Source organism: Salmo salar, chromosome ssa13 (genome assembly GCF_905237065.1).
Source record: "Salmo salar chromosome ssa13, Ssal_v3.1, whole genome shotgun sequence".
Lineage (NCBI taxonomy): Eukaryota > Metazoa > Chordata > Actinopteri > Salmoniformes > Salmonidae > Salmo > Salmo salar.
Window position 1 is genome coordinate 77056152 of NC_059454.1, and position 25535 is coordinate 77081686.

General features: G+C 44.1%; 1 protein-coding gene across 1 annotated transcript in view; it reads left to right on the plus strand.

The window, feature by feature from the left end:
• The window catches only part of LOC106567994 (dehydrogenase/reductase SDR family member 11), a 55180-nt gene that overhangs the window by 26832 nt on the left and 2813 nt on the right, over positions 1 to 25535 (plus strand). Inside the window, exon 2 of the mRNA XM_014137961.2 lies at positions 18329 to 18538. Within this exon, the coding sequence (XP_013993436.1) occupies positions 18329 to 18538 (210 nt within the window). The remainder of the gene's footprint in view (positions 1 to 18328; positions 18539 to 25535) is intronic.

Here is a 25535-nt window from a genome sequence, read left to right on the forward strand (position 1 = left end):
TCCTCACCGAATCTAAGTTTTCTTTCTTTCAGAAAGGCGCTTTCCTTTGCTTTCTTCCAAACTGCATCTCTCGCTGTGCGAAAAGCAAACTGGATGATGATCGATCGGCTGACGATGGCATCTTGTTTCTTCCCAATACGATGAGCGACATCCACAGCCATATCCATATATCCATCGGGGAAGTCCGGTGCCACACGGTTACAGATGTCTCTTACTAAGCGCTTCACATTCTCATCCTGGTCCTCGGGGACACCATAAAGCCGTAGCCCCCACCTTCTCCGGTATCGCTCTGCTTCCGATAAGCGCTCTTGCATGTCTGCGATGGTCTTCTCCTGAGCAATGCATTTCTCAGACGTAGCAGTGTTTGCAAGTTTAAGCTCTTCGATACTCTTGTATGCATGATTCAGAGAGGTCTCGAGGTCAACTATTTTTGATGTGTTTTCGCGTATCATTTTCTCCAGACCGTCGGCTCTTTCGTTTACAGCATCGATTATGTTGATCTGTAGTTCGCGCAAAGATAATTCTTTATGTGTCTTTTTGGGTGCAGGACTATTGACTGCATTGTCAGAATCAACCGAATGTCCAGAATCCTCCATTTCTTCTCCTGAGGAGTCAGGTGGCGGTTTTTCTCCAACGTATGAGTGCTCAGCTAGCAACTGCCTTCTCCTCCCTTTGCTCTTTCGCACATTTTTTCCTTCCATTTCTCAAAGTTATGAATCAAATTATCGGTCAACTAAGTGTTGTTCTCTATTGTGTTTACTATAAGCCAAGTTCCGTTACATTTAAGTAAGTTTGAGAGGGATAAAAGTTAAGGTTACTCGGAGCAAGCTGAAATCTCGTCTACACTCGCCGCCATCTTCCAGCGCCTCTTTGGTTAATGTCCTTCTTGAACTATTTTCGTACATCTTCTCAAAGTTCGTCTCGTAAGCCTGTGAGCGCCTCGCGCAATTCCTCGTTTATCACCTCACAAAATTAGGGTTATTTTGCTGCTGCTAGCTTATTTGCCCTAGCATTAGCCATCTCTGTTTCGTCTACGATTATATTTCTGCTGTCTTGTTACGGGCTATTGTTGTAGCTCCACGACCTTTCCCTATTTTTCCATTTTGTGTAAGAAATTATAATGCTAAGAGTAAATACTTTAATTTAGGGGGGAAATACCCAACCGATGTGCTGAATGAAAAACTAGACAGCCATTTTCTAAATTGCAACACCGGAAGTCCGGCACCACACTTGTTTGATGGCTCGTCTGAGGTCATATCAGGATTTCTTATAAGTGTCCCCCTCTTTGAAGCGGCAGCTCTAGCCTTTGGCTCAGTGCGGCTGTTAACTGTAATCAATGGCTTCTAGTTGGGGTATGTACGTACGGTCACTGTGGGGAAGACTCGTCGATGCACTTATTAACGATGCCGGTGACTGATGTGGTAAACTTGTCAATGTTATCGCATGAATCAATGAACATATTCCAGTCTGTTTTACGCCTGCTATGTTAGGTTAGATACACACAGACCACATAGAGAAATGTACACAACACAATGATGAGAGAGAGGGATAGAGACAGTTCTTGAAAGCGTGCCTTATCTACTTTGAAGAACTAGTCAAATTATTTTGTCAGACAGCTCTGCAGCATGCTTAGCAGTCTAGCCTATCAAAATAGAATGACTAAAGACTTGTAGCCTACAGTATGGGTAGCACAGAGCTAATGTTGTTTGGCTGCTACTGCAGGAATTCAAAATAACATTCATCAAATAAAAACAAAGTAATATACACAACTGAAATATTGTATTATTTCATAGTAATTTCACATTTTTCTATTGATGTCTAACCAATGTTGACAATGGAATATTTTAAATATTTTGGCAATTTAATGTTCACTGTTTTTGCATTTTGAAATTTCCATTTAAAAGCTCTAAAATCATTTTACTGTCATTATTCATAATGCATTTAATGTATTTTTTTTTCATCAAAATCGAAAACCGTGTTATTTGATTATAACCTCAAAAAGCAGTAATCTCTCAATGTTACTGGAATTTTTGTTACTTTCGGTACTTCTGTCAAATGTGTTATGTCATCTGCTGATTGAGAGGATCAAGTCTGTCTATCAGCATAGCCGATAGAGCCCCTTATAGCGCGAGAGCGCCGTGCCTTCTCCACTTACTCATCGATAGCTTTAGCCTGTCCCGAGGAACCACTGCACTCACAGGGAGTCTGAGCTGCATCACCATTTATGCTGCACAGAAGTTAACACACTTGAATCATGCAACACAGAATGTAGAAATGTTGAAACTATTTGCAAAACAATGTCCATTTACAGGCTAGAACACTTTACAATTCAATGAGATACTGGTAGCTCACAGCTTTGTAGGCTAACTTTCTTACAGCTGAAGCTAACATCAGTTCACTATTCTAGTACCTTGTTTGATAATATGCAAACCATAACGTAAAATATTGCTTATTTCAAAATTGATTGTTAGGAAAAAAGTTATACATTCAGTCAAGATCATCTTTGCTCAAGCATCAAACTGTGTGTGTGAGAATGATTTCATGGGTCTTAGAGACAGTGCACACTTTTATAAAAGACGAGATTGCTTATACTATGTAATTGTTGTTGATCAGTACAACAAAATAAGTCCCAAATGGAAGGGAAACCCATGAAATCAGGCAAAACAAGCTCAATAACTTAATGCATCCACACTCCTATTGAATATGCATTCACCTTTATTGTGAATAGGCCTAGGCTACATCTTAATTTACCCAGTTTATCAATAGACTAGAGATATACCATTCAAATTAATGATTACCATTATGTAATTTCATTGTATTATTGATTCATTAATGCATACATATAAAAAAAAAAATGATATTCAACTCAAAAGATCAAGTGCCATTCTGTGACTTTGGCTAATACGCCTTCTTTTTTTGCTGTGGTATCGTTTTAGTATTGAGTATCGTGATGGTATTGAGTATTGTGATACTAAACCTGGTATCGATATTGTAGTAATAATTCTGTTATCTTGACAACCCTAGTGTTTGTGTAGTGTGTGTGCTACGTGCTTTATGAAACTGACCTGTAGTCCTACTCTATTTGCCCCATCTAGTGTTTTTAGCAATGCAGCCTGTATCTACAACACTGAAGCATAACTAGGATGATGTTCTTCCCTCCTTCCCTCCTACTGTTTTAATATCATGGAGTACATGGAGGTGAAGTCATAATCACACACAACGACGTTATGCTCTTCTATCCTCGTGTGGACCTAAAATTAATTTCAATTTTTTCCTTAACCAATAAACTCTAGCCCTAGCCCTAAATCTAACTCCTAAACCCTTACCGTACCCTAATTTTAACTGTAACCCTAACCCCAAAGCTTAAAATAGCCTTTGTCCTCATGGGGTGTGGGAAATGTCCCCACGAGGGAGAATTATTCTTGTTTTACTATCCTTGTGGGGACTTTGACGGGTTTCTTTTTCTTTTTTTTGTCTTTTTTTATTATTATTATTTTTGTTCTATTTTATTTTCATCTTTTTTATTATTATTATTATTTTTTTTATATTTTTTATTTTTTTAGATCCCCACAAGGATAGAATAACCAACCCACACACTGCCCTGAAAATTAATGATCAGCCTGCTATGCCCAACTTTGTTAGGAGAATAGATGTGGCCCCCTAGAGGGAGATGGTGTTGATTATGTAATTTTGTGTATCTGTGTCATGAAGGGATTGAGTTGCTCTGCTCACCTGCCCAGAGGGAAGGCAGACACAAATCGCTGTGAATGATTTTGCCCACAGTGTACTGCCGGCTCACTCCACTGAGAGGGTTTGTGTTGAGTGACACAGTCACAGACAGACATTTGTGTATAATTTGTTTACAGATGTCCTATCATGACCTCAGGTAAATCAGGAATTTAATTTCTATTTTTATATCTACATAGTATCATTCAAATGGCCTTGTGTCCATTACTCCTGATTTTCTATGTTGTGTGGGGGTTATCATGGATGGATGTGTGTGAAGGGACAATGGTGTGCATACATGTGTGTCACATTGCATCCTTAGCACAGAATGCCCCAGTGCTGCAGCAGTGCCCAATGTGTGGGTATTACACACAGGCCTGTAAAACAAAGTGCCTGCAAGCACGCACACACACTACACACTGTGTGAGACTTCCTGTCCCTAGCCCCTGATCACATCCCGTCTACCGCTGCTCTGCTCATTCACATCACCCCTCTTTTCTCCTGGCCAAGGCTGTGCTTCAGTTCACTGCTCCTTTTGGCAATCATCCCTCATCCTCTTCCTCATCCACACTACCCTCGCCCACTGGGCTTCTCCCTCCGTAAGAGTTGGTGTCCATGCCAGGCAGCCCAGGTACACACACAAAATAACTTCTTAGGGGTGGGGGATCAGGGCAGGGTAAAGAGGGGAGCCCCTGTTAGGATGCTGAGGCTATGATTCACAGTTTATTTTATTGCTTGTATTTGTGCCATTGAATTGGAATTCAGTTCACCCCAGTGTTTCCCACATATTAATTTAGCAGCAGCGTTTCAATCTTTGCTGGCACTCCAAAAAAATATGATTTCATAATTTTTTTAAATGTAATTGGTATGGCAAAACGTTTTCAGTAGGGGTGTAACAGTTCACCAAACCCACGGTTTGGTACGTATTACAGTTTTGGGGTAATTTTTTGGTTTTGGCACAGCGGGAAAATTTAAACGCCAACAGTTACTGAAGAAAATGTTTTTTTTTATTTAAAGATGCAATGTGTCACTTTCTGGGCGATCTGACCAAATTCACATATACTGAACAAAAATATAAATGCAACATGTATGTTTCATGAGCTGAAAAAGAACATCCCAGAAATGTACCACACGCACAAAAAGCTTATTTCTCTCAAATGTTGTGCACAAATCTCTCCTTTGCCAAGATAATCCATCCACTTGATAGGTGTGGCATATCAATAAGCTGATTAAATAGCATGATAATTACACAGGTAAACCTTGTGCTGGGGACAATAAAAGGCTGCTATAAAATGTGCAGTTTTGTCACACAACACAATGCCACAAATGTCTCAAGTTTGAGGGATTGTGCAATTGGCATGCTGACTTCAGGAATGTCCACCAGAGCTGTTGCCAGATAATTGAATGTTCATTTCTCCACCATAAGCCACCTCCAACATTGTTTTAGAGAATTTGGCAGTACGTCCAAACAGCCTCAACCGCAGACCACAGGTAACCACGCCAGCCTAGGACATCCACAACCGGCTTCTTTACCTGCGGTATCGTCTGAGACCAGCCAGCCGAACAGCTGAACAGCAAAGAATTTCTGCACAAACTGTCAGAAACTGTCTCAGGGAAGCTCATCTGCGTGCTCGTCGTCCTCACCAGGGTCTTGACCAGTTAGGCATTGTAACTGACTTCAGTGAGCAAATGCTCACCTTTGATGGCCACTGGCACGATGGAGAAGTGTACTCTTCACTGATGAATCCCGATTTCAACTGTACCGGGCAGATGGTATTGTGTGGGCGAGCGGTTTGCTGATGTCAATATTGTGAACAGAGTGCCCCATGGTGGCGGTGGGGTTATGGTATGTGCAGGCATAAACTACTGACAATGAACACAATTGCATTTTATCGATGGCAATTTGAATGCACAAAGATACCGGGATGAGATCCTGAGGCCCGTTGTCGTGCCATTCAACCACCGCCTTCACCTCATGTTTCAGCATGATAATGCACGGCCCCATGTCGCAAGGATCTGTACACTATTCCTGGAATCTGAAAAGGTCCCAGTTCTTCCATGGCCTGCATACTCACCAGACATGTCAACGATTTCGAGCATGTTTGGGATGCTCTGGATCAACGTGTACGACAGCGTGTTCCAGTTCCTGCCAGTATCAAGCAACTTTGCTCAGTCATTGAAGAGACGCGAGACAACATTCCACAGGCCACAATCAACAGCCTGATCAACTCTATGTGAAGGAGATGTAGCGCTACATGAGCCAAATGGTGGTCGCACCAGATACTGACTGGTTTTCTGATCCACGCCCCTACTTTTAAAAAAAATGTTTAGGTATCTGTGACCAACCGATGCATATCTGTATTCCCAGTCATGTGAAATCCATAGATTAGGGCCTAATTTATTTATTTTAATTGACTGATTTCCTTACATGAACTGTAACTCAGTAAAATATGTGAAATTGTTGTATTTGTTTTTGTTCAGTGTAGAAATGTGTGTTAGATCTGTCATTTTCATTGAAAGTAAGTCTAAGAAGCGATAGATCTGTGCACTAAACTCAGCAAAAAAAGAAACCTCTCACTGTCAACTGCGTTTATTGTCAGCAAACTTAACATGTGTTAATATTTGTATGAACATAACAAGATTCAACAACTGAGACATACACTGAACAAGTTCCACAGACATGTGACTAACATAAATGGAATAATGTGTCCCTGAACAAAGGGGGGTCAAAATCAAAAGTAACAGTCAGTTTCTGGTGTGACCACCAGCTGCATTAAGTACTGCAGTGCATCTCCTCCTCATGGACTGCACCAGATTTGCCAGTTCTTGCTGTGAGATGTTACCCCACTCTTCCACCAAGGCACCTGCAAGTTCCCGGACATTTCTGGGGGGGAATAGCCCTAGCCCTCACCCACCGATCCAACAGGTCCCAGACGTGCTCAATGGAATTGAGATTTACATTTACATTTTACATTTAAGTCATTTAGCAGACGCTCTTATCCAGAGCGACTTACAAATTGGTGCATTCACCTTATGATATCCAGTGGAACAACCACTTTACAATAGTGCATCTAAATCTTTTAAGGGGGGGGGTTAGAAGGATTACTTTATCCTATCCTAGGTATTCCTTAAAGAGGTGGGGTTTCAGGTGTCTCCGGAAGGTGGTGATTGACTCCGCTGTCCTGGCGTCGTGAGGGAGCATGTTCCACCATTGGGGTGCCAGAGCAGCGAACAGTTTTGACTGGGCTGAGCGGGAACTGTGCTTCCTCAGAGGTAGGGGGGCCAGCAGGCCAGAGGTGGATGAACGCAGTGCCCTTGTTTGGGTGTAGGGCCTGATCAGAGCCTGAAGGTATGGAGGTGCCGTTCCCTTCACAGCTCCGTAGGCAATCACCATGGTCTTGTAGCGGATGCGAGCTTCAACTGGAAGCCAGTGGAGAGAGCGGAGGAGCGGGGTGACGTGAGAGAACTTGGGAAGGTTGAACACCAGATGGGCTGCGGCGTTCTGGATGAGTTGTAGGGGTTTAATGGCACAGGCAGGGAGCCCAGCCAACAGCGAGTTGCAGTAATCCAGACGGGAGATGACAAGTGCCTGGATTAGGACCTGCGCCGCTTCCTGTGTGAGGCAGGGTCGTACTCTGCGAATGTTGTAGAGCATGAACCTACAGGATCGGGTCACCGCCTTGATGTTAGTGGAGAACGACAGGGTGTTGTCCAGGATCACGCCAAGGTTCTTAGCACTCTGGGAGGAGGGGACAAGGGAGTTGTCAACCGTGATGGCGAGATCATGGAACGGGCAGTCCTTCCCCGGGAGGAAGAGCAGCTCCGTCTTGCCGAGGTTCAGCTTGAGCTGGTGATCCGTCATCCACACTGATATGTCTGACAGACATGCAGAGATGCGATTCGCCGCCTGGTTATCAGAAGGGGGAAAGGAGAAGATTAATTGTGTGTCGTCTGCATAGCAATGATAGGAGAGACCATGTGAGGATATGACAGAGCCAAGTGACTTGGTGTATAGCGAGAATAGGAGAGGGCCTAGAACAGAGCCCTGGGGGACACCAGTGGTGAGAGCGCATGGTGCGGAGACAGATTCTCGCCACGCCACCTGGTAGGAGCGACCTGTCAGGTAGGACGCAATCCAAGCGTGGGCCGCGCCGGAGATGCCCAACTCGGAGAGGGTGGAGAGGAGGATCTGATGGTTCACAGTATCAAAGGCAGCAGAAAGGTCTAGAAGGATGAGAGCAGAGGAGAGAGAGTTAGCTTTAGCAGTGCGGAGAGCCTCCGTGACACAGAGAAGAGCAGTCTCAGTTGAATGCCCAGTCTTGAAACCTGACTGATTAGGATCAAGAAGGTCATTCTGAGAGAGATAGCAGGAGAGCTGGCCAAGGACAGCACGTTCAAGAGTTTTGGAGAGAAAAGAAAGAAGGGATACTGTTCTGTAGTTGTTGACATCGGAGGGATCGAGTGTAGGTTTTTTCAGAAGGGGTGCAACTCTCGCTCTCTTGAAGACGGAAGGGACGTAGCCAGCGGTCAAGGATGAGTTGATGAGCGAGGTGAGGAAGGGGAGAAGGTCTCCGGAAATGGTCTGGAGAAGAGAGGAGGGGATAGGGTCAAGTGGGCAGGTTGTTGGGCGGCCGGCCGTCACAAGACGCGAGATTTCATCTGGAGAGAGAGGGGAGAAAGAGGTCAAAGCACAGGGTAGGGCAGTGTGAGCAGGACCAGCGATGTCGTTTGACTTAGCAAACGAGGATCGGATATCGTCAACCTTCTTTTCAAAATGGTTGACGAAGTCATCCGCAGAGAGGGAGGAGGGGGGGGAGGGGGAGGAGGATTCAGGAGGGAGGAGAAGGTAGCAAAGAGCTTCCTAGGGTTAGAGGCAGATGCTTGGAATTTAGAGTGGTAGAAAGTGGCTTTAGCAGCAGAGACAGAAGAGGAGAATGTAGAGAGGAGGGAGTGAAAGGAAGCCAGGTCCGCAGGGAGGCGAGTTTTCCTCCATTTCCGCTCGGTTGCCCGGAGCCCTGTTCTGTGAGCTCGTAGTGAGTCGTCGAGCCACGGAGCAGGAGGGGAGGACCGAGCCGGCCTGGAGGATAGGGGACAGAGAAAATCAAAGGATGCAGAAAGGGAGGAGAGGAGGGTTGAGGAGGCAGAATCAGGAGATAGGTTGGAGAAGGTTTGAGCAGAGGGAAGAGATGATAGGATGGAAGAGGAGAGAGTATCCGGGCTCTTTGCTGGCCATGGCAGAACACTGACATTCATGTCTTGCAGGATATTACGCACAGAACGAGCAGTATGACTGGTGTTATTGTCATGCTGGAGGGTCATTTCAGGTTGAGCCTGCAGGAAGGGTACCACATGAGGGAGGAGGATGTCTTCCCTGTAACGCACAGCGTTCAGATTGCCTGCAATGACAACAAGCTCAGTCCGATGATGCTGTGACACACCGCCCCAGACCATGACGGACCCTCCACCTCCAAATCAATCCCGCTCCAGAGTACAGGCCTCGGTGTAACGCTCATTCCTTCGACGATAAACGCGAATCTGACCATCACCCCTGGTGAGACAAAACCGCGACTCGTCAGTGAAGAGCCCTTTTTGCCAGTCCTGTCTGGTCCAGCGACGGTGGGTTTGTGCCCATAGGTGACGTTGTTGCCGGTGATGTCTGCTGAGGACCTGCCTTACAACAGGCCTACAAGCCCTCAGTCCAGCTTATTGCGGACAGTCTGAGCACTGATGGAGGGATTGTGCGTTCCTGGTGTAACTCGGGCAGTTGTTGTTGCCATCCTGTACCTGTCCCGCAGGTGTGATGTTCGGATGTACCGATCCTGTGCAGGTGTTGTTACACGTGGTCTGCCACTGCAAGAACGATCAGCTGTCCATCCTGTCTCCCTGTAGCGCTGTCTTAGGTGTCTCACAGTACGACATTGCAATTTATTGCCCTGGCCACATCTGCAGTCCTCATGTCTCCTTGCAGCATGCCTAAGGCACGTTCACGCAGATGAGCAGGGACCCTGGGCATCTTTCTTTTGGTGTTTTTCAGAGTCAGGAGTTTTCATAACTGTGACTGACCTTAATTGCCTACGTCTGTAAGCTGTTAGTGTCTTAACGACCGTTCCACAGGTGCATGTTCATTAATTGTTTATGGTTCATTGAACAAGCATGGAAAACAGTGTTTAAACCCTTTACAATGAAGATCTGTGGATTTTTACAAATGTATCTTTGAAAGACAGGGTCCTGAAAAAGGGACGTTTCTTTTTTTGCGGAGTTTATTTATATTCTTCGCGTTTTTAAGTTTAATTTTTGCGTCTTTAACTTTCAGTTTTGTAAACCAGCTGAAAATACAATATTTTGGGTTATTGAAAATATTTCAAGGGTTTAGATGGTACAATGATTCTCTACACTGCTTGTTTTGTCACAAACTGAAATGCAACCAGGAAATGGCTGGTTGGAAATTTGCATATCGCACCTTTAAGAAAATATAGTGTATACACTGATTCCATATAATGCCTGATGAGAGCACAATCAAGAATTTCCAACACATTTTGTTAAATGAAAACACATGATTACTCTAGAAGAAGACTCAAATAAAGTGCAATATGCGTGTGAAATCAATATGTAAACATGGTTCAGACATTATTTAGGCCTATGCTATAAGGTCTTCTTATCTTGAGAAAAATATGTGCACTCATAAAAGGGGGCATGTCTGTAGCACGGTATTTCTCGTTTCCAAGGCTGTCACTGTTAAGTAGCTCTCTGTAGCCCTGGAGGTCCATCCATCTGTAGTAAGCTCAACACAGGGTGCATTGGCCAATTCATTGACTAGAGCGGGTACTACCTGTTTGCTAAAATGGGTGCGAGCAGGCAAAATTCGTAATGTGGCTCAAGAACTTTCACCAGGTGCTAAAACCCCTATTCTTCTCAACCATTGAGAATGGGCGCATATCCACGGCTATAAACATACCTATCGCTCTTGTAATTTCTTTGGCCGGGTCAGGATCAGCTGCGAAGGGCTGCTTGAATGCAGAGGGGCGATAAAGTTTTTTTTGTGTGTGTATGTGTGTTTCTCTCATGCTCCGGTAGTAGGAATACTGGAGTGACGTCAGCGTAAATGTGTCAACAAGTTTGATGTGTTGGCAGCTGCATAGGCTATTCTTGTTGAGCAGTGTCAAGTGTCCACATACTTTCTCTGTCCATTGCCGTTGTAATCTACTGGAAACTATACATGTTCCCCCACCACTCGCCACCGTAGAGAAATCGTTAACGTTGCGCCTCACAAAAGGACAGCTTGAAATACGGCAATTAAGATTTACATTTTGATTACAACGTGCATTTAGTCTAATTGTTTAACGATTAGCCTGAAAAAAAGTTTGCTCATATTTCCTAAAAAGGCACAGGTATATCTTATAGGCCTAGTGTTTTTTTTAATTTTTGTTCAATATTTGTTTTCTGTATTCATTCGGGTTCACAGTGCGGACTGAACCGAGGTCCCCGCGAATACCTGTAGGGTTACACCCCTAGTTTTCAGTGTAAACTTAAACGACTAAAACCAGATATAAAATATGTATTTTTCAATGGTGGAAAAACTACCCAATTGTCATACTTAAGTAAAGATACCTTCATAGAAAATGACTCAAGTGAAAGTCACCCAGTAAAATAATACTTGAGTAAAAGTCTAAAAGTATTTGGTTTAAAATATACTTAATTATCAAAAGTAAATGCAATTGCTAAAATATACTTAAGTATCGAACGTAATAGTATAAATCCTTTCAAATTCCTTATATTAAGCCAACCAGATAGCACAATTTTCTTTTTTTTAATTTACAGATAGCCAGGAGCATGCTCCAACACTCAGACATCATTTACAACACTCAGACATTAAACTTCCGGCGCCGACAGAGATGGCCGCCTCGCTTCGCGTTCCTAGGAAACTATGCATTATTTTGTTTTTTTATGTATTATTTCTTACATTGTTACCCCAGGTAATCTTAGGTTTTATTACATACAGTCGGGAGGAACTATTGGATATAAGAGCAACGTCAACTCACCAACATTACGACCAGGAATACGACTTTCCCGAAGCGGATCCTCTGTTTGGCCTACCACCCAGGACAATGGATCGGATCCCAGCCGGCGACCCAAAACAACGACGCCGTAGAAGAAGGGGCAGACGGAGTGGTCTTCTGGTCAGGCTCCGTAGATGGGCACATCGCGCACCGCTCCCGATCATACTACTCGCCAATGTCCAGTCTCTTGACAACAAGGTAGACGAAATCCGAGCAAGGGTAGCATTCCAGAGAGACATCCGAGACTGTAACGTTCTTTGTTTCACGGAAACATGGCTCACTCGAGACACGCTATCTGAGTCGGTATAGCCACCTGGTTTCTTCACGCATCGCGCCGACAGAAACAAGCATCTCTCTGGTAAGAAGAGCCTTATGATTAACGAGATGTGGTGTGATCATAAAAATATACAAGAACTCAAGTCCTTTTGTTCACCTGACTTAGAATTCCTCACTATCAAATGTCGACCGCATTATCTACCAAGAGAATACTCTTCGATCATAATCACAGTCGTGTATATCCCCCCCCAAGCAGACACATCGACGGCCCTCAAACAACTTCATTGGACTCTATGTAAACTGGAAACCACATATCCTGAGGCTGCATTTATTGTAGCCGGGGATTTTAACAAGGCTAATCTGAAAACAAGGCTCCCCAAATTCTATCAGCAGATCGATTGTGCTACCAGGGGTAGCAAAACCCTGGATCATTGTTATTCTAACTTCCACGACGCATATAAGGCCCTCCCCCGCCCTCCCTTCGGAAAAGCTGACCACGACTCCATTTTGTTGCTCCCAGCCTATAGACAGAAACTAAAACAGGAAGCTCCCGCCCTCAGGTCTGTTCAACGCTGGTCCGACCAATCGGATTCCACGCTTCAAGATTGCTTCAATCACGTGGACTGGGATATGTTCCGCATTGCGTCGAACAACAACATTGACGAATACGCTGATTCGGTGTGCGAGTTCATTAACAAGTGCATCGGTGATGTTGTACCCACAGCGTCTATTAAAACATTCCCCAACCAGAAACCGTGGATTGATGGCAGCATTCGCGCAAAACTGAACGCGTGAACCAATACTTTTAATCAGGGCAAGGTGACCGGAAACATGACCGAATACAAACAGTGTAGCTATTCCCTCCGCAAGGCAATCAAACAAGCTAAGCGTCAGTATAGAGACAAAGTGGAGTCGCAATTCAACGGCTCAGACACGAGAGGTACGTGGCAGGGTCTACAGTCAATCACGGACTACAAAAGAAAAACCAGCCCCGTCGCGGATCACGATGCCTTGCTCCCAGACAGACTGAACAACTTTTTTGCTTGCTTTGAGGACAATACAGTGCCACTGACACGGCCCGCTACCAAAACCTGCGGGCTCTCCTTCACTGTAGCCAACGTGAGTAAAACATTTAAACGTGTTAACCCTGGCAAGGCTGCCGGCCCAGACGGCATCCCCGGCCGCGTCCTCAGAGCATGCGCAGACCAGCTGGCTGGTGTGTTTACAGACATATTCAATCAATCCTTAACCCAGTCTGCTGTCCCCACATGCTTCAAGAGGGCCACCATTGTTCCTGTTCCCAAGAAAGCTAAGGTAACTGAGCTAAATGACTACCGCCCTGTAGCACTCACTTCCGTCATCATGAAGTGCTTTGAGAGACTAGTCAAGGACCATATCACCTCCACCCTACCTGACACCCTAGACCCACTCCAATTTGCTTACCGCCACAATAGGTCCACAGACGACGCAATCGCCATCACACTGCACACTGCCCTAACCCATCTGGACAAGAGGAATACCTATGTAAGAATGTTGTTCATCGATACAGCTCAGCATTTAACACCATAGTACCCTCCAAACTCGTCATTAAGCTCGAGACCCTGGGTCTCGACCCCGCCCTGTGCAACTGGGTCCTGGACTTCCTGACAGGCCGCCCCCAGGTGGTGAGGGTAGGTAACATCTCCACCCCGCTGATCCTCAACACTGGGTCCCCACAAGGGTTCGTTCTCAGCCCTCTACTGTACTCCCTGTTCACCCATGACTGCGTGGCCATGCACGCCTCCAACTCAATCATCAAGTTTGCAGACGACACTACAGTGGTACGCTTGATTACCAACAACGGAGAGTGGTGTCAGGAAAATAACCTCACACTCAATGTCAACAAAACAAAGGAGATGATCGTGGACTTCAGGAAACAGCAGAGGGAGCAGCCCCCTATCTACATTGATGGGACAGTAGTGGAGAGGGTGGAGAGTTTTAAGTTCCTCGGAGTACACATCACGGACAAACTGAAATGGTCCACCCACACAGACAGCGTGGTGAAGAAGGCACAGCAGCGCCTCTTCAACCTCAGGAGGCTGAAGAAATTTGGCTTGTCACCAAACACACTCACAAACTTTTACAGATGCACAATCGAGAGCATCCTGTCGAGCTGTATCACCGCCTGGTACGGCAGCTGCTCCGCCCATAACCGGAAGGCTCTCCAGAGGGTAGTGAGGTCTGCACAACGCATCACCGGGTGCAAACTACCTGCCCTCCATGACACCTACACCACCCGATGTCACAGGAAGGCCAAAAATATCATCAAGGACAACAACCACCCGAGCCACTGCCTGTTCACTCCGCTATCATCCAGAAGGCGAGGTCAGTACAGGTGCATCAAAGCGGGGACCGAGAGACAGAAGCTGTTTTTCAATCTCAAGGCCATCAGACTGTTAAACAGCCATCACTAACATTGAGTGGCTGCTGCCAACATACTGACTCAACTCCACCCACTTTAATAATGGTAAAATTGATGTAATCAACTTATCACTAGCCACTTTATATGTTTACTTACCCTACATTACTCATCTCTAATGTATATACTGTACGCTTTACCATCTACTGCATCTTGCCATCTGGTGTAATTAAATGTATCACTAGCCACTTTAAACAATGCCACTTTATATAATGTTCTCATACCCTACATTGCTCATCTCATATGTATATACTGTACGCTATACCATCTACTGCATCTTGCCATCTTGATGTAATGTATCACTAGCCACTTTAAACAATGTCACTTCATATGTTTTCATACCCTGCATTGCTCATCTCATATGTATATACTGTACTCTATACCATCTACTGCATCTTGCCTATGCCATTCGGCCATCACTCATATTTTTATGTACATATTCGTATTCATTCCTTTACACTTGTGTATAAGGTAGTTGTTGTGAAATTGTTAGGTTATATTACTTGTTAGATATTACTGCATGGTCGGAACTAGAAGCACAAGCATTTCGCTACACTTGCATTAACACCTGCTAACCATGTGTGTGTGACAAATAAATTTGATTTGAAATGAAATGAAGCATTCGTGTTTCGTGAGTCTGCTAGATATTAGGCAGTAGCAATGACCAGGGATTTTCTCTTGAATTGGACCATGTTTCTGTCCTGCTAAGCATTGAAAATGTATGGAGTAAAAAGTAAATTATCTTCAGGAATGTAGTAAAGTAAAAGTAGTCAAAAATATAAATAAACTACAGATACCCCCAAAAACTACTTATGAAGTAGTTTAAAGTATTTTTACTTAAGAACTTTACACCACTGGTATTTTTCAATAAGATCATCTTTGAGAACTAACAATCACCGAAATAAAAACTAGACAGTCAGGGAGAATCTAAAATTCCCCAAATATGTGGCCAACCACCATTAATTTTATGTTTGAGTCACTCAGATCGCTTAAGAACACGGCAAAAGCCATGGCAAAATGTGTATAATTGCAGGAAATTAGCTTTAAAACATACTTTTTTTCTCTTCTCCCCATGACACGTTTTGTGAAAGTAGTGCGTACAGGGATGCTAGCTAATTAGCTCGCTATCACTACCTGAGTGACGATAGCTAGCTAGCCAAGTGAGCGTGTGAAATAACAATTGCTGACTTGGTGTGTAAACCAAGTAACTTGAGATAGAAATGCATGGCTAGTTTTAACTTTTACAGGGGAATGTAAAATGGTTGCTTCAATGATGGGGTGAAGAAACACCGCTTGTGTTATTCCAGACAAACCGAATAGGGGTTTAGCTCAGAGGTTGCTAGGTGACGTTAGCCCACTAGCTAGCTAAGGCCACCGCTACTGTAAAAATCCTAGGGGATACACTTGCACCCTCATAACTCATTAACTCTGTTGTGACATGTCTTTGTAAAACTAGAGAAATTATTTAATGTTCTATTCAAAGCTTACAAAAACCTTTTAAATCCTGGGTTCTGTGTTGAGATAATGCCTTATCTGTAATCACTGCTTCCCAGTCTTTGGCTCTCTAGGCCAGGGTTCCCCAACTAGCGGCCCATGGGCCGCTTTTATTTCCCCCACCCAAGTTTTCAGAGCAAAAAAATTTAGTATTTTATTAATTTATTGTTGGACATAAGACTGTAAAAACACCAGCAAATCAGCTCCAGGTGATTTTAATTTTGGAAATCTGTTCCAAGGTATTCCCATGCATAATAGAGATACTGTATATGTGATCGTATACAAATGTAAGCAAGGTTTGAAATTATTATGTTTTAGTCAAATATATCTGTCTGGGCTTCTTGCGGTCAATTTGCATTCTACAAATTATTTGTAATTATATTCCGGTCCACTGACCATCCACTCCAGAAAGAAAATCGGCCCACGGCTGAATCTAGTTGATGATCCCTGCTCTAGGCTATATAGAATATTAGTGTGTGTACATGCTTGTCCCCACGTTGCTCCATCCCTGCCCTGTCCTCATGAGACTGAGTGCTCTCGTCCCAAATGTCACAGCACTTTGGCTCGAAAAGAGAGAGAGGAAGAGGCTGAGAATGCCATGCAGTCCTTGGCATCATTCCTGCCTGCCACTACTGCGGCTTCCTGCCTGCCACTACCCCCCCCCCTAGACACACACACACACTCTTCCCTCATCCCTCCCCTATCGTTCTATACTGAGAGCAGTCCAGACAGGGACATCATGTGATGGGTGGCTCTGTGCCCGGTAGGGGGATCTATGTCCAGTCGCATCAGACAGACAGACCCTACATCCTAGAGGCCTGCATTGAGGCTGACCTGGTTGGGCAAATAATACCTAAATACCACAGGGACTGTGGCTCTCCATAGCTCCATGTTTAGTGGAGGAGTAAGGTTCATAAGGGTCAAGGGTCACTTTAGTTTTATAAGGATCATCATGGTTAAAAAGGGTCATTAACATATTGCTTATTTCCTTTAGCCAGACACTGAGTCTAAACAGACATGTGTCCCTAAATGAAACTGGTATAATACCAATAATTTGTTAACAACAAGATTGCAGATGTTATGGTCTTTCTATAATCGAAAAATTCAAGTGTTCTTTGTTGATAGACTTCAGACAAGACTAGAGAATTTGTAATAGCCTGGGTCAGCAGCAGCACTCCTATCTTCCTTTTATGGAATATACCAGGATTGATTGTATGGTTGTGGTTCCTTTCGGCCCAGAGTATGTGTGAATGGGTAGGGTGCTAATTTGTTTGGGGTGGGTTTTTTTTCTTCGTTTTCTCATGTCTCCCTTATTACAGCTCAAACCAGTGTGACAGACCAAATTCATTAGGCCTATTACTAATCATTTTATTTGCTGAAATTGTCAATCTAGAAAGTCCAACACATGTTATAGTCTGTAGTTTCTTAACTTCTTATGGCTCAAATCCCGTTAACGGGATTGATTTGACAACATCCGGTGAAATGGCAGAGCACCAAATTCAATTTTTTTAATTAAAAAGCTGAACTTCTTGTTAATCTAGCCACCGTGTCAGATTTCAAAAAGGCTTTACGGCGAAAGCAAACCATGCTATTATCTGAGGATAGCACCCCATCAAACAAACACAGACAATCATATTTCATCCCGCCAGGCACGACACAAAAGTCAGAAATAACGATTTAATTCATGCCTTACCTTTGAAGAACTTCTTCTGTTGGCATTCCAATATGTCCCATAAACATCACAAATGGTCCTTTTTGTTCGATTAATTCTGTCGTTATGTCTCCAAAATGTCCATTTATTTGGCACGTTTGATTAAAAAAAATCACCGGTTCCAACTCGCGCAACATGACTACAAAATATCTTAGAGTTACCTGTAATCTTGATCCAAACATTTCAAAACAACTTTCCTAATACAACTTTAGGTATTTTTTAACGTAAATAATCGATAAAATTTAAGACGGGATAAACTGTGTTCAATAACGGAGGAAAATAAAGAAAGCGCATTCCACGTCGCGCGCATCAAAACATTAGAGAGCTGGATGGATTGTGCTCGGGGTTTCACCTGCCAAATCAGTTCTGTTATACTCACAGACATTATTCAAACAGTTTTAGAAACGTTAGAGTTTTGTCTATCCAAATCTACCAATTATATGCATATCCTTGCTTCTGGGCCTGAGTAGCAGGCAGTTTACTTTGGGCACACTTTTCATCCGGACGTGAAAATAGCGCCCCAAGCCTAGAGAAGTTAAATTCTCACATCACGTGTTTACCTGATTTGTGATCAAAGTCTTATCCCTATTTGTGTGATGTTTGTAGAAGCTGGCAGCTGAGTGCCAGAGTGCGGGCTACAGCGGCACGCTGATCCCCTATAAGTGTGACCTGTCCTGTGAGGAGGATATCCTGTCCATGTTCTCTGCCATCAAGACACTGCACCAGGGGGTGGATGTGTGTATCAACAACGCAGGCCTAGCCCACAATGAACCCCTGCTCAGCGGCAAGACCGACGGCTGGAGGAACATGATCGATGTGAGTGGACAACACACACACACACACACACACACACACACACACACACACACACACACACACACACACACACACACACACACACACACACACACACACACACACACACACACACACACACACACACACACACACACACACACACACACACACACACACACACACACAGCCTATGTACGCATGTCTTTCCAATCAACAACGACTGTAACAACATAGTAACCACTGTAACTGTGTGCTGGGCTGTCATACAGTTGTTACTCAACAACTGATCTGCTGTACTTGAGTGTAGCAACCATAGCTAAATAGAGAATAACTGTGAAAAACATGTGGTTGTAGAGTAGAATCAGAATAATCTTTATTCACAAGTACAGTGCATTTGGAAAGTATCCAGACCCCTTAACTTTTTCCATATTTTGATACGTTACAGCCTTGTTCTAAAATTGATTAAATAAAAAAAAGTCCTCTTCAATCTACACACAATACCCCATAATGACAATGCAAAAACAGGTTTTTAGAAATTTGAGCAAATTTATTCAAAATAAAAAAACATCCTTGAGATGCGTCTACAACATGATTGGAGTCCACCTGTGATAAATTCAATTGATTGGACATGATTTGGAAAGGCACACCTGTCTATATAAGGTACCACAGCAAAAAGCAAGCCATGAGGTTGATGGAATTGTCCGTAGAGCTCCTAAACAGGATTGTGTCGAGGCACAGATCTGGGGAAGGGTACTAAAACATTTCTGCAGCAGTGAAGGTCCCCAAGAACACAGTGGCCTCCATCATTCTTAAATGGAAGAAGTTTGGAACCACCAAGATTCTTCCTAGAGCTGGCTGCCCAGCCAAACTGAGTAATCAGGGGAGAAGGACCTTGGTCAGGGAGGTGACCAAGAACCCGATGGTCACTCTGGCAGAGCTCCATAATTCCTCTGTGGAAAGTAAAGGGTCTGAATAATTTTGCACGGCCAATTTTTCAGTTTTTTATTTGTTAAAAAAGTTTGTAATATCCAATAAATTTCGTTCCACTTCATAATTGTGTCCCACTTGTTGATTCTTCACAAAAAATTACAGTTTTATATCTTTATGTTTGAAGCCTGAAATGTGGCAAAAGGTCGAAAAGTTCAAGGCACTGTAAATGTCATATTTCATTTATTTATTTTTTGTATACATTAGCAAATATTTCTAGAAACTTGTTTTTGCTTTGTCATTATGGGGTGTTGTGTGTAAATTGATTAAAAAAAAAAATTAAAAAAAAGTAGAATAAGGCTGTAACGTGAAAATGAGGGGGTCTGAATACTTTCGGAATTTGCCCTAGTGAGAAGGTTCTGCCAGCGATATAGACACTGTACAAACTGAATACAGACAAGTTCACATAGACATCGTACAGAATATACAATATTGGAACGGTAAACATAAAACTATAGTATAATCTGATTACAGTGGGAATATGCAATTTACAGAGGGGAGATATATATAAGCAGAGGGAAGGATGCTGCCGTGGCGAATTAATACAGTGTTGTGCGTCGGTGGTGTGATGCGTAGTACAAAGGGTTTAACGAATCCACAACCACACAAACTTCCAGTGTGTGGGTACTTAAACATGATAGGCCTGTTAGATGCAGTGCCAACACACACACTCCCACTCACAAGGAGTCGTCCCATTTCCTGGCATGGAGCTACTACACAGAGGCCCACTTGTAGAAAAAGCCAGGCATAATTTCCCTCCATCTATTATGCTGGGGCTTTTCTTTACACTAATTCATCAAACTCAAGACCATTCCATTCAAGCCACTCAGGAAAAGTAGTCCCATCCCTACAGAGGAGCTGAGCATTTCTAACGCCTGTCCCATCTGTTGGCATGGCGGCCAAGATGAATGTGTATGCTGTGTATATTTTTAGACAGTGTAATCTGTGTGCTGTCCTTGTTTTGCCGTGCCACCCCCCCCCCCCACTATTTCCTTAGTTACGCCGTTGGCGTCAGTCTCAAAGTCACATGATGGAGGAGACCGGTCAGGTTCAGATGACACAATTTGACACAGTGACAAATAATGACACCATCTCTACCTGTGTGACCAGCCAGTAACCAAACAGTATGTTATCTGAGGCCATTTTTGGTCTGTTGTCATTTTTTTTTTTTTATTACCTTTATTTAACCAGGTAGGCCAGTTGAGAACATGTTCTCATTTACAACTGCGACCTGGCCAAGATAAAGCAAAGCAGTGCGGCACAAACAACAACACAGAGTTAAACATTGAATAAACAAATCCACAGTCAATAGAAAAGTCTATATACAGTGTGTGCAAATGAAGTAAGATTAGGGAGGTAAAGCAATAAATGGGTCATAATGGCGAAATAATTACAATTTAGCAAATAAACATTGGAGTGATAGATGTGCAGAAGATGAATGTGCAAGTAGAGATACTGGGGTGTAAAGGATAATTCTTTTTTTTAAATAACAATATGGGGATGAGGTAGTTGGATGAGCTATTTACAGATGGGCTATGTACAGGTGCAATGATCTGTAAGCTGCTCTGATAGCTGATGCTTAAAGTTAGTGAGGGAGATATGAGTCTCCAGCATCAGTGATGTTTGCAATTTGATCCAGTCATTGGCAGCAGAGAACTGGAAGGAAAGGCGGCCAAATGAGGAATTGGCTTTGGGGGTGACCAGTGAAATATACCTGCTGGTGCACGTGCTACGGGTGGGTGCTGCTATGGTGACCAGTGAGCTGAGATAAGGCGGTGCTTTACCTAGCAAAGACTTAAAGATGACCAGGATCCAGTGGGTTTGGCGACGAATATGAAGCGAGGGCCAGCCAACGAGAGCATACAGGTCGCAGTGGTGGGTTGTATATGGGGCTTTGGTGACAAAATGGATGGCACTGTGATAGACTGCATCCAATTTGCTGAGCAGAGTGTTGGAGGCTATTTTGTAAATGACATCGCATGAGTGAAGGATTCTTTGTTGCGAAATAGGAAGCCAATTCTAGTTTTAATTTTGTATTGGAGATGCTTAATATGAGTCTGGAAGGAGAGTTTACAGTCTAACCAGACACCTAGGTATTTGTAGTTGTCCACATATTCTAAGTCAGAACCGTCCAGAGTAGTGATGCTAGGCGGGCGGGCAGGTGCGGGCAGCGATCGGTTGAAGAGCATGCATTTACTTTTACTTGCATTGAAGAGCAGTTGGAGGCCACGGAACGAGAGTTGTATGGCATTGAAGCTCGTCTGGAGGTTAGTTAACACAGTGTCCAAAGAAGGGCCAGAAGTATACATAATGGTGTTGTCTGCGTAGAGGTGGATCAGGGAATCACCAGCCGCAAGAGCAACATCATTGATGTATACAGAGAAGAGTCGGCCTGAGAATTGAACCCTGTGGCACCCAAATAGAGACTGCCAGAGGTCCGGACAACAGGCTCTCCGATTTGACACACTGAACTCTGTCTGAGAAGTAGTTGGTGGACCAGGCGAGCCAGTCATTTGAGGAACCAAGGCTGTCGAGTCTGCCGATAAAAATGTGGTGATTGACAGAGTCGAAAGCCTTGGCCAGGTCGATGAATACGGCTGCACAGTATTGTCTTTTGTCGATGGCGGTTATGATATTGTTTAGGACCTTGCACATGGCTGAGGTGAACCCGTGACCAGCTCGGAAACCAGATTGCATAGCGGAGAAGGTACGGTGGGATTTGAAATGGTCGGTGATCTGTTTGTTAACTTGGCTTTCGAAGACCCTTAGTTTGGGTCTAGAGTGTCTTCCCCTTTGAAGAGGGGGATGAGAGCGGCAGCTTTCCAATCTTTGGGGATCGCAGACAATATGAAAGAGAGGTTGAACAGGCTAGTAATAGGGGTTGCAACAATTGCGGCGGATAATTTTAGAAAGAGAGGGTCCAGATTGTCTAGCCCAGCTGATTTGTTGGGGTCCAGAATTTGCAGCTCTTTCAGAACATCCGCTATCTGGATTTGGGTGAAGGAGAAATGGGGGAGGCTTGGGCAAGTTGCTGTTGTGGGTGCAGAGCTGTTGACCGGGGTAGGGGTAGCCAGGTGGAAAGCATGGACAGCCGTAGAAAAATGCTTATTTAAATTTTCGATTTTCGTAGATTTATCGGTGGTGACAGTGTTTCCTAGCCTCAGTGCAGTGGGCAGCTGGGATGAGGTGCTTTTATTCTCCATGGACTTTACAGTGTCCCAGAACTTTTTGGAGTCTGTGCTACAGGATGCAAATTTCTGTTTGAAAAAGATAGGAAAGCAAAGGCTAACTGCCTGTGTATATTGGTTCCTAACCTCCCTGAAAAGTTGCATATCATGGGGGCTATTCGATGCTAATGCAGTACGCCACAGGATGTTTTTGTGCTGGTCAAGTGCAGTCAGGTCTGGAGTGAACCAAGGGCTATATCTGTTCCTGGATCTACATTTTTTGAATGGGGCATGCTTATTTAAGATGGTGAGGAAAGCACTTTTAAAGAATAACTAGGCATCCTCTAATGACGGAATGAGGTCAATATCTTTCCAGGATACCTGGGCCAGGTCATTTAGAAAGGCCTGCTCGCTGAAGTGTTTTAGGGAGCGTTTGACTGTGATGAGGGGTGGTTGTTTGACCACGGACCCATTACGGACGCAGGCAATGAGGCAGTGATCGCTAAGATCCTGTTTGAAGACAGCAGAAGTGTATTTAGCGGGCAGGTTTTTCAGGATGATATCTATATGGCTGCCCGTGCTTACGGATTTGGGGTTGTACCTGGTAGGTTCCATGATAATTTGGGTGAGATTGAGGACATCTATCTTAGATTGTAGGACGGCCGGGGTGTTAAGCATATCATTTACATTTACATTTTAGTCATTTAGCAGACGCTCTTATCCAGAGCGACTTACAGTAGTGAATGCATACATTTCATACATTTTTTCCCCGTACTGGTCCCCCGTGGGAATCGAACCCACAACCCTGGCGTTGCAAACACCATGCTCGACCAACTGAGTCGCACGGGACCACACATATCCCAGTTTAGGTCACCTAACAGTACAATCTCTGAAGATAAAAGGGGGGCATTTAATTCACATATGGTGTCCTGGGCGCAGCTGGGGACTGAGGGGGGTCTGTAACAAGTGGCAACAGTGAGAGACTTATTTCTGGAAAGGTGGATTTTTAAAAGTATTTTATTTATTTTAATTTTATTTCACCTTTATTTAACCAGGTAGGCTAGTTGAGAACAAGTTCTCATTTACAACTGCGACCCAGCCAACATAAAGCAAAGTAGTGCGACACAAACAACAACACAGAGTTACACATGGAATAAACAAGCGTACAGTCAATAACACAATAGAAAAAGGAAAGTCTCTATATACAGTGTGTGCAAATGGCGTGAGGAGGTAAGGCAATAAATAGGCCATAGTAGCAGAGTAATTACAATTTAGCAAATGAACACTGGATTTTTAAAAGTAGAAGCTCGAACTGTTTGGCACAGACCTGGATAGCATGACAGAACTCTGCAGGCTGTCTCTGCAGTAGATTGCAACTCCACCCCCCTCTCTTGGCGCAAAATGTTATAGTTGGATGGAAATTTCAGAATTTTTGGTGGCCTTCCTAAGCCAGGATTCAGACACGGCTAGGACATCAGGGTTGGCGGAGTGTGCTAAAGCAGTGGGGGGGAAAAACTTAGGGAGAAGGCTTCTAATGTTAACATGCATGAAACCAAGGCTTTTACGGTTACAGTAGTCAACAAATGATAGCGCCTTGGGAATAGGAGTAGAACTGGGGGCTAAAGGGCCTGGGTTAACGTCTACATCACCAGAAGAACAGAGGAGGGGTAGAATAAGGGTATGGCTTAAGGCTATAAGAACTGGTCGTCTAGTGCGTTGGGGACAGAGAATAAAAGGAGCAGATTTCTGGGTGTGGTAGAATAGATTCAAGGCATAATGTACAAACAAGGGTATGGTAGGATGTGAGTTCAGTGGAGATAAACCTATGCGTTGCATGATGATGAGAGAGGTTTCGTCTCTGGAGGCATCAATAAACATAGGTGAGGTCTCCGCATGTGTGTGAGATGGGACGAAGGAGCTATCGAAGGTATTTTGAGCGGGACTGAGGGCTCTACAGTGAAATAAAGCAATAAAAACAAGCCAAGACAGCAATAGACAAGGCATATTGACATTAGAGTGAGGCATAAAGCAATCACAGGTGTGGATCGTGAGAGCTAAGACAACAACGGGTAAATGGCGAAGAAAGGGCAGAGCGGGTCAGTTAGATACATACAGAACCTGAGTTCGAGGCTGGAGCCGACATGTAAACAAAATGAGGTGCCGTGTTATTGAAACAGTCCAGGGGGCATCAGTAGTGTAGCCGAGTGATCATAGGGTCAAAAGAGTAGCAATAGGTGAGTCGGGGTGCTGTACGGTATTCACTACTACGCTGAGCAAGAAGGGGACACAGCATTTAGAAAAAGCTAACGGGCCGGGGCTAGAAGATGGTTCTGCGGCAATATCGTAACAGAATAGCCTGTTGAGACCACATCGGGCGATCACGTCGGCAGTCCAGTCGTGATGGATCGGCGGGGCTCCGTGTCGACAATATAGGGTCCAGGCCAATTGGCAAAAGGAGGTAACTGTAGCCATAGAATTAGTTGGTATATGGGCCTAGCTCGAGGCTAGCTGGTGCTTGCTTCGGTACAGAGGCATTAGCTAACAGTAGCCACTAGCAGCTAGCTAGGAGTAATGATCCAGTGTAATGATCAAGAGCGGCAGGAATCCAGTGATATGGTAGAGAGAAGCAGAACGATATGCTCTGGGTTGATATTGCGCTGTGCAGACTGGCAGGTGATTGTCCGAGCTAAGGCTGGCTGATTCCGGGGGGAAAAAGGCAAGGACAGCTAGCCGTGGCTAACAAAGACTAGTAGCTAGTTAGCTGGCTAGCTCCTGATGGAACTTCCAGTTATAAGGAATAAAAATAGCAGATCCGTACCACATTTGGTGAGGCGGGTTGTAGGAAAGTATATTTAGTTCAT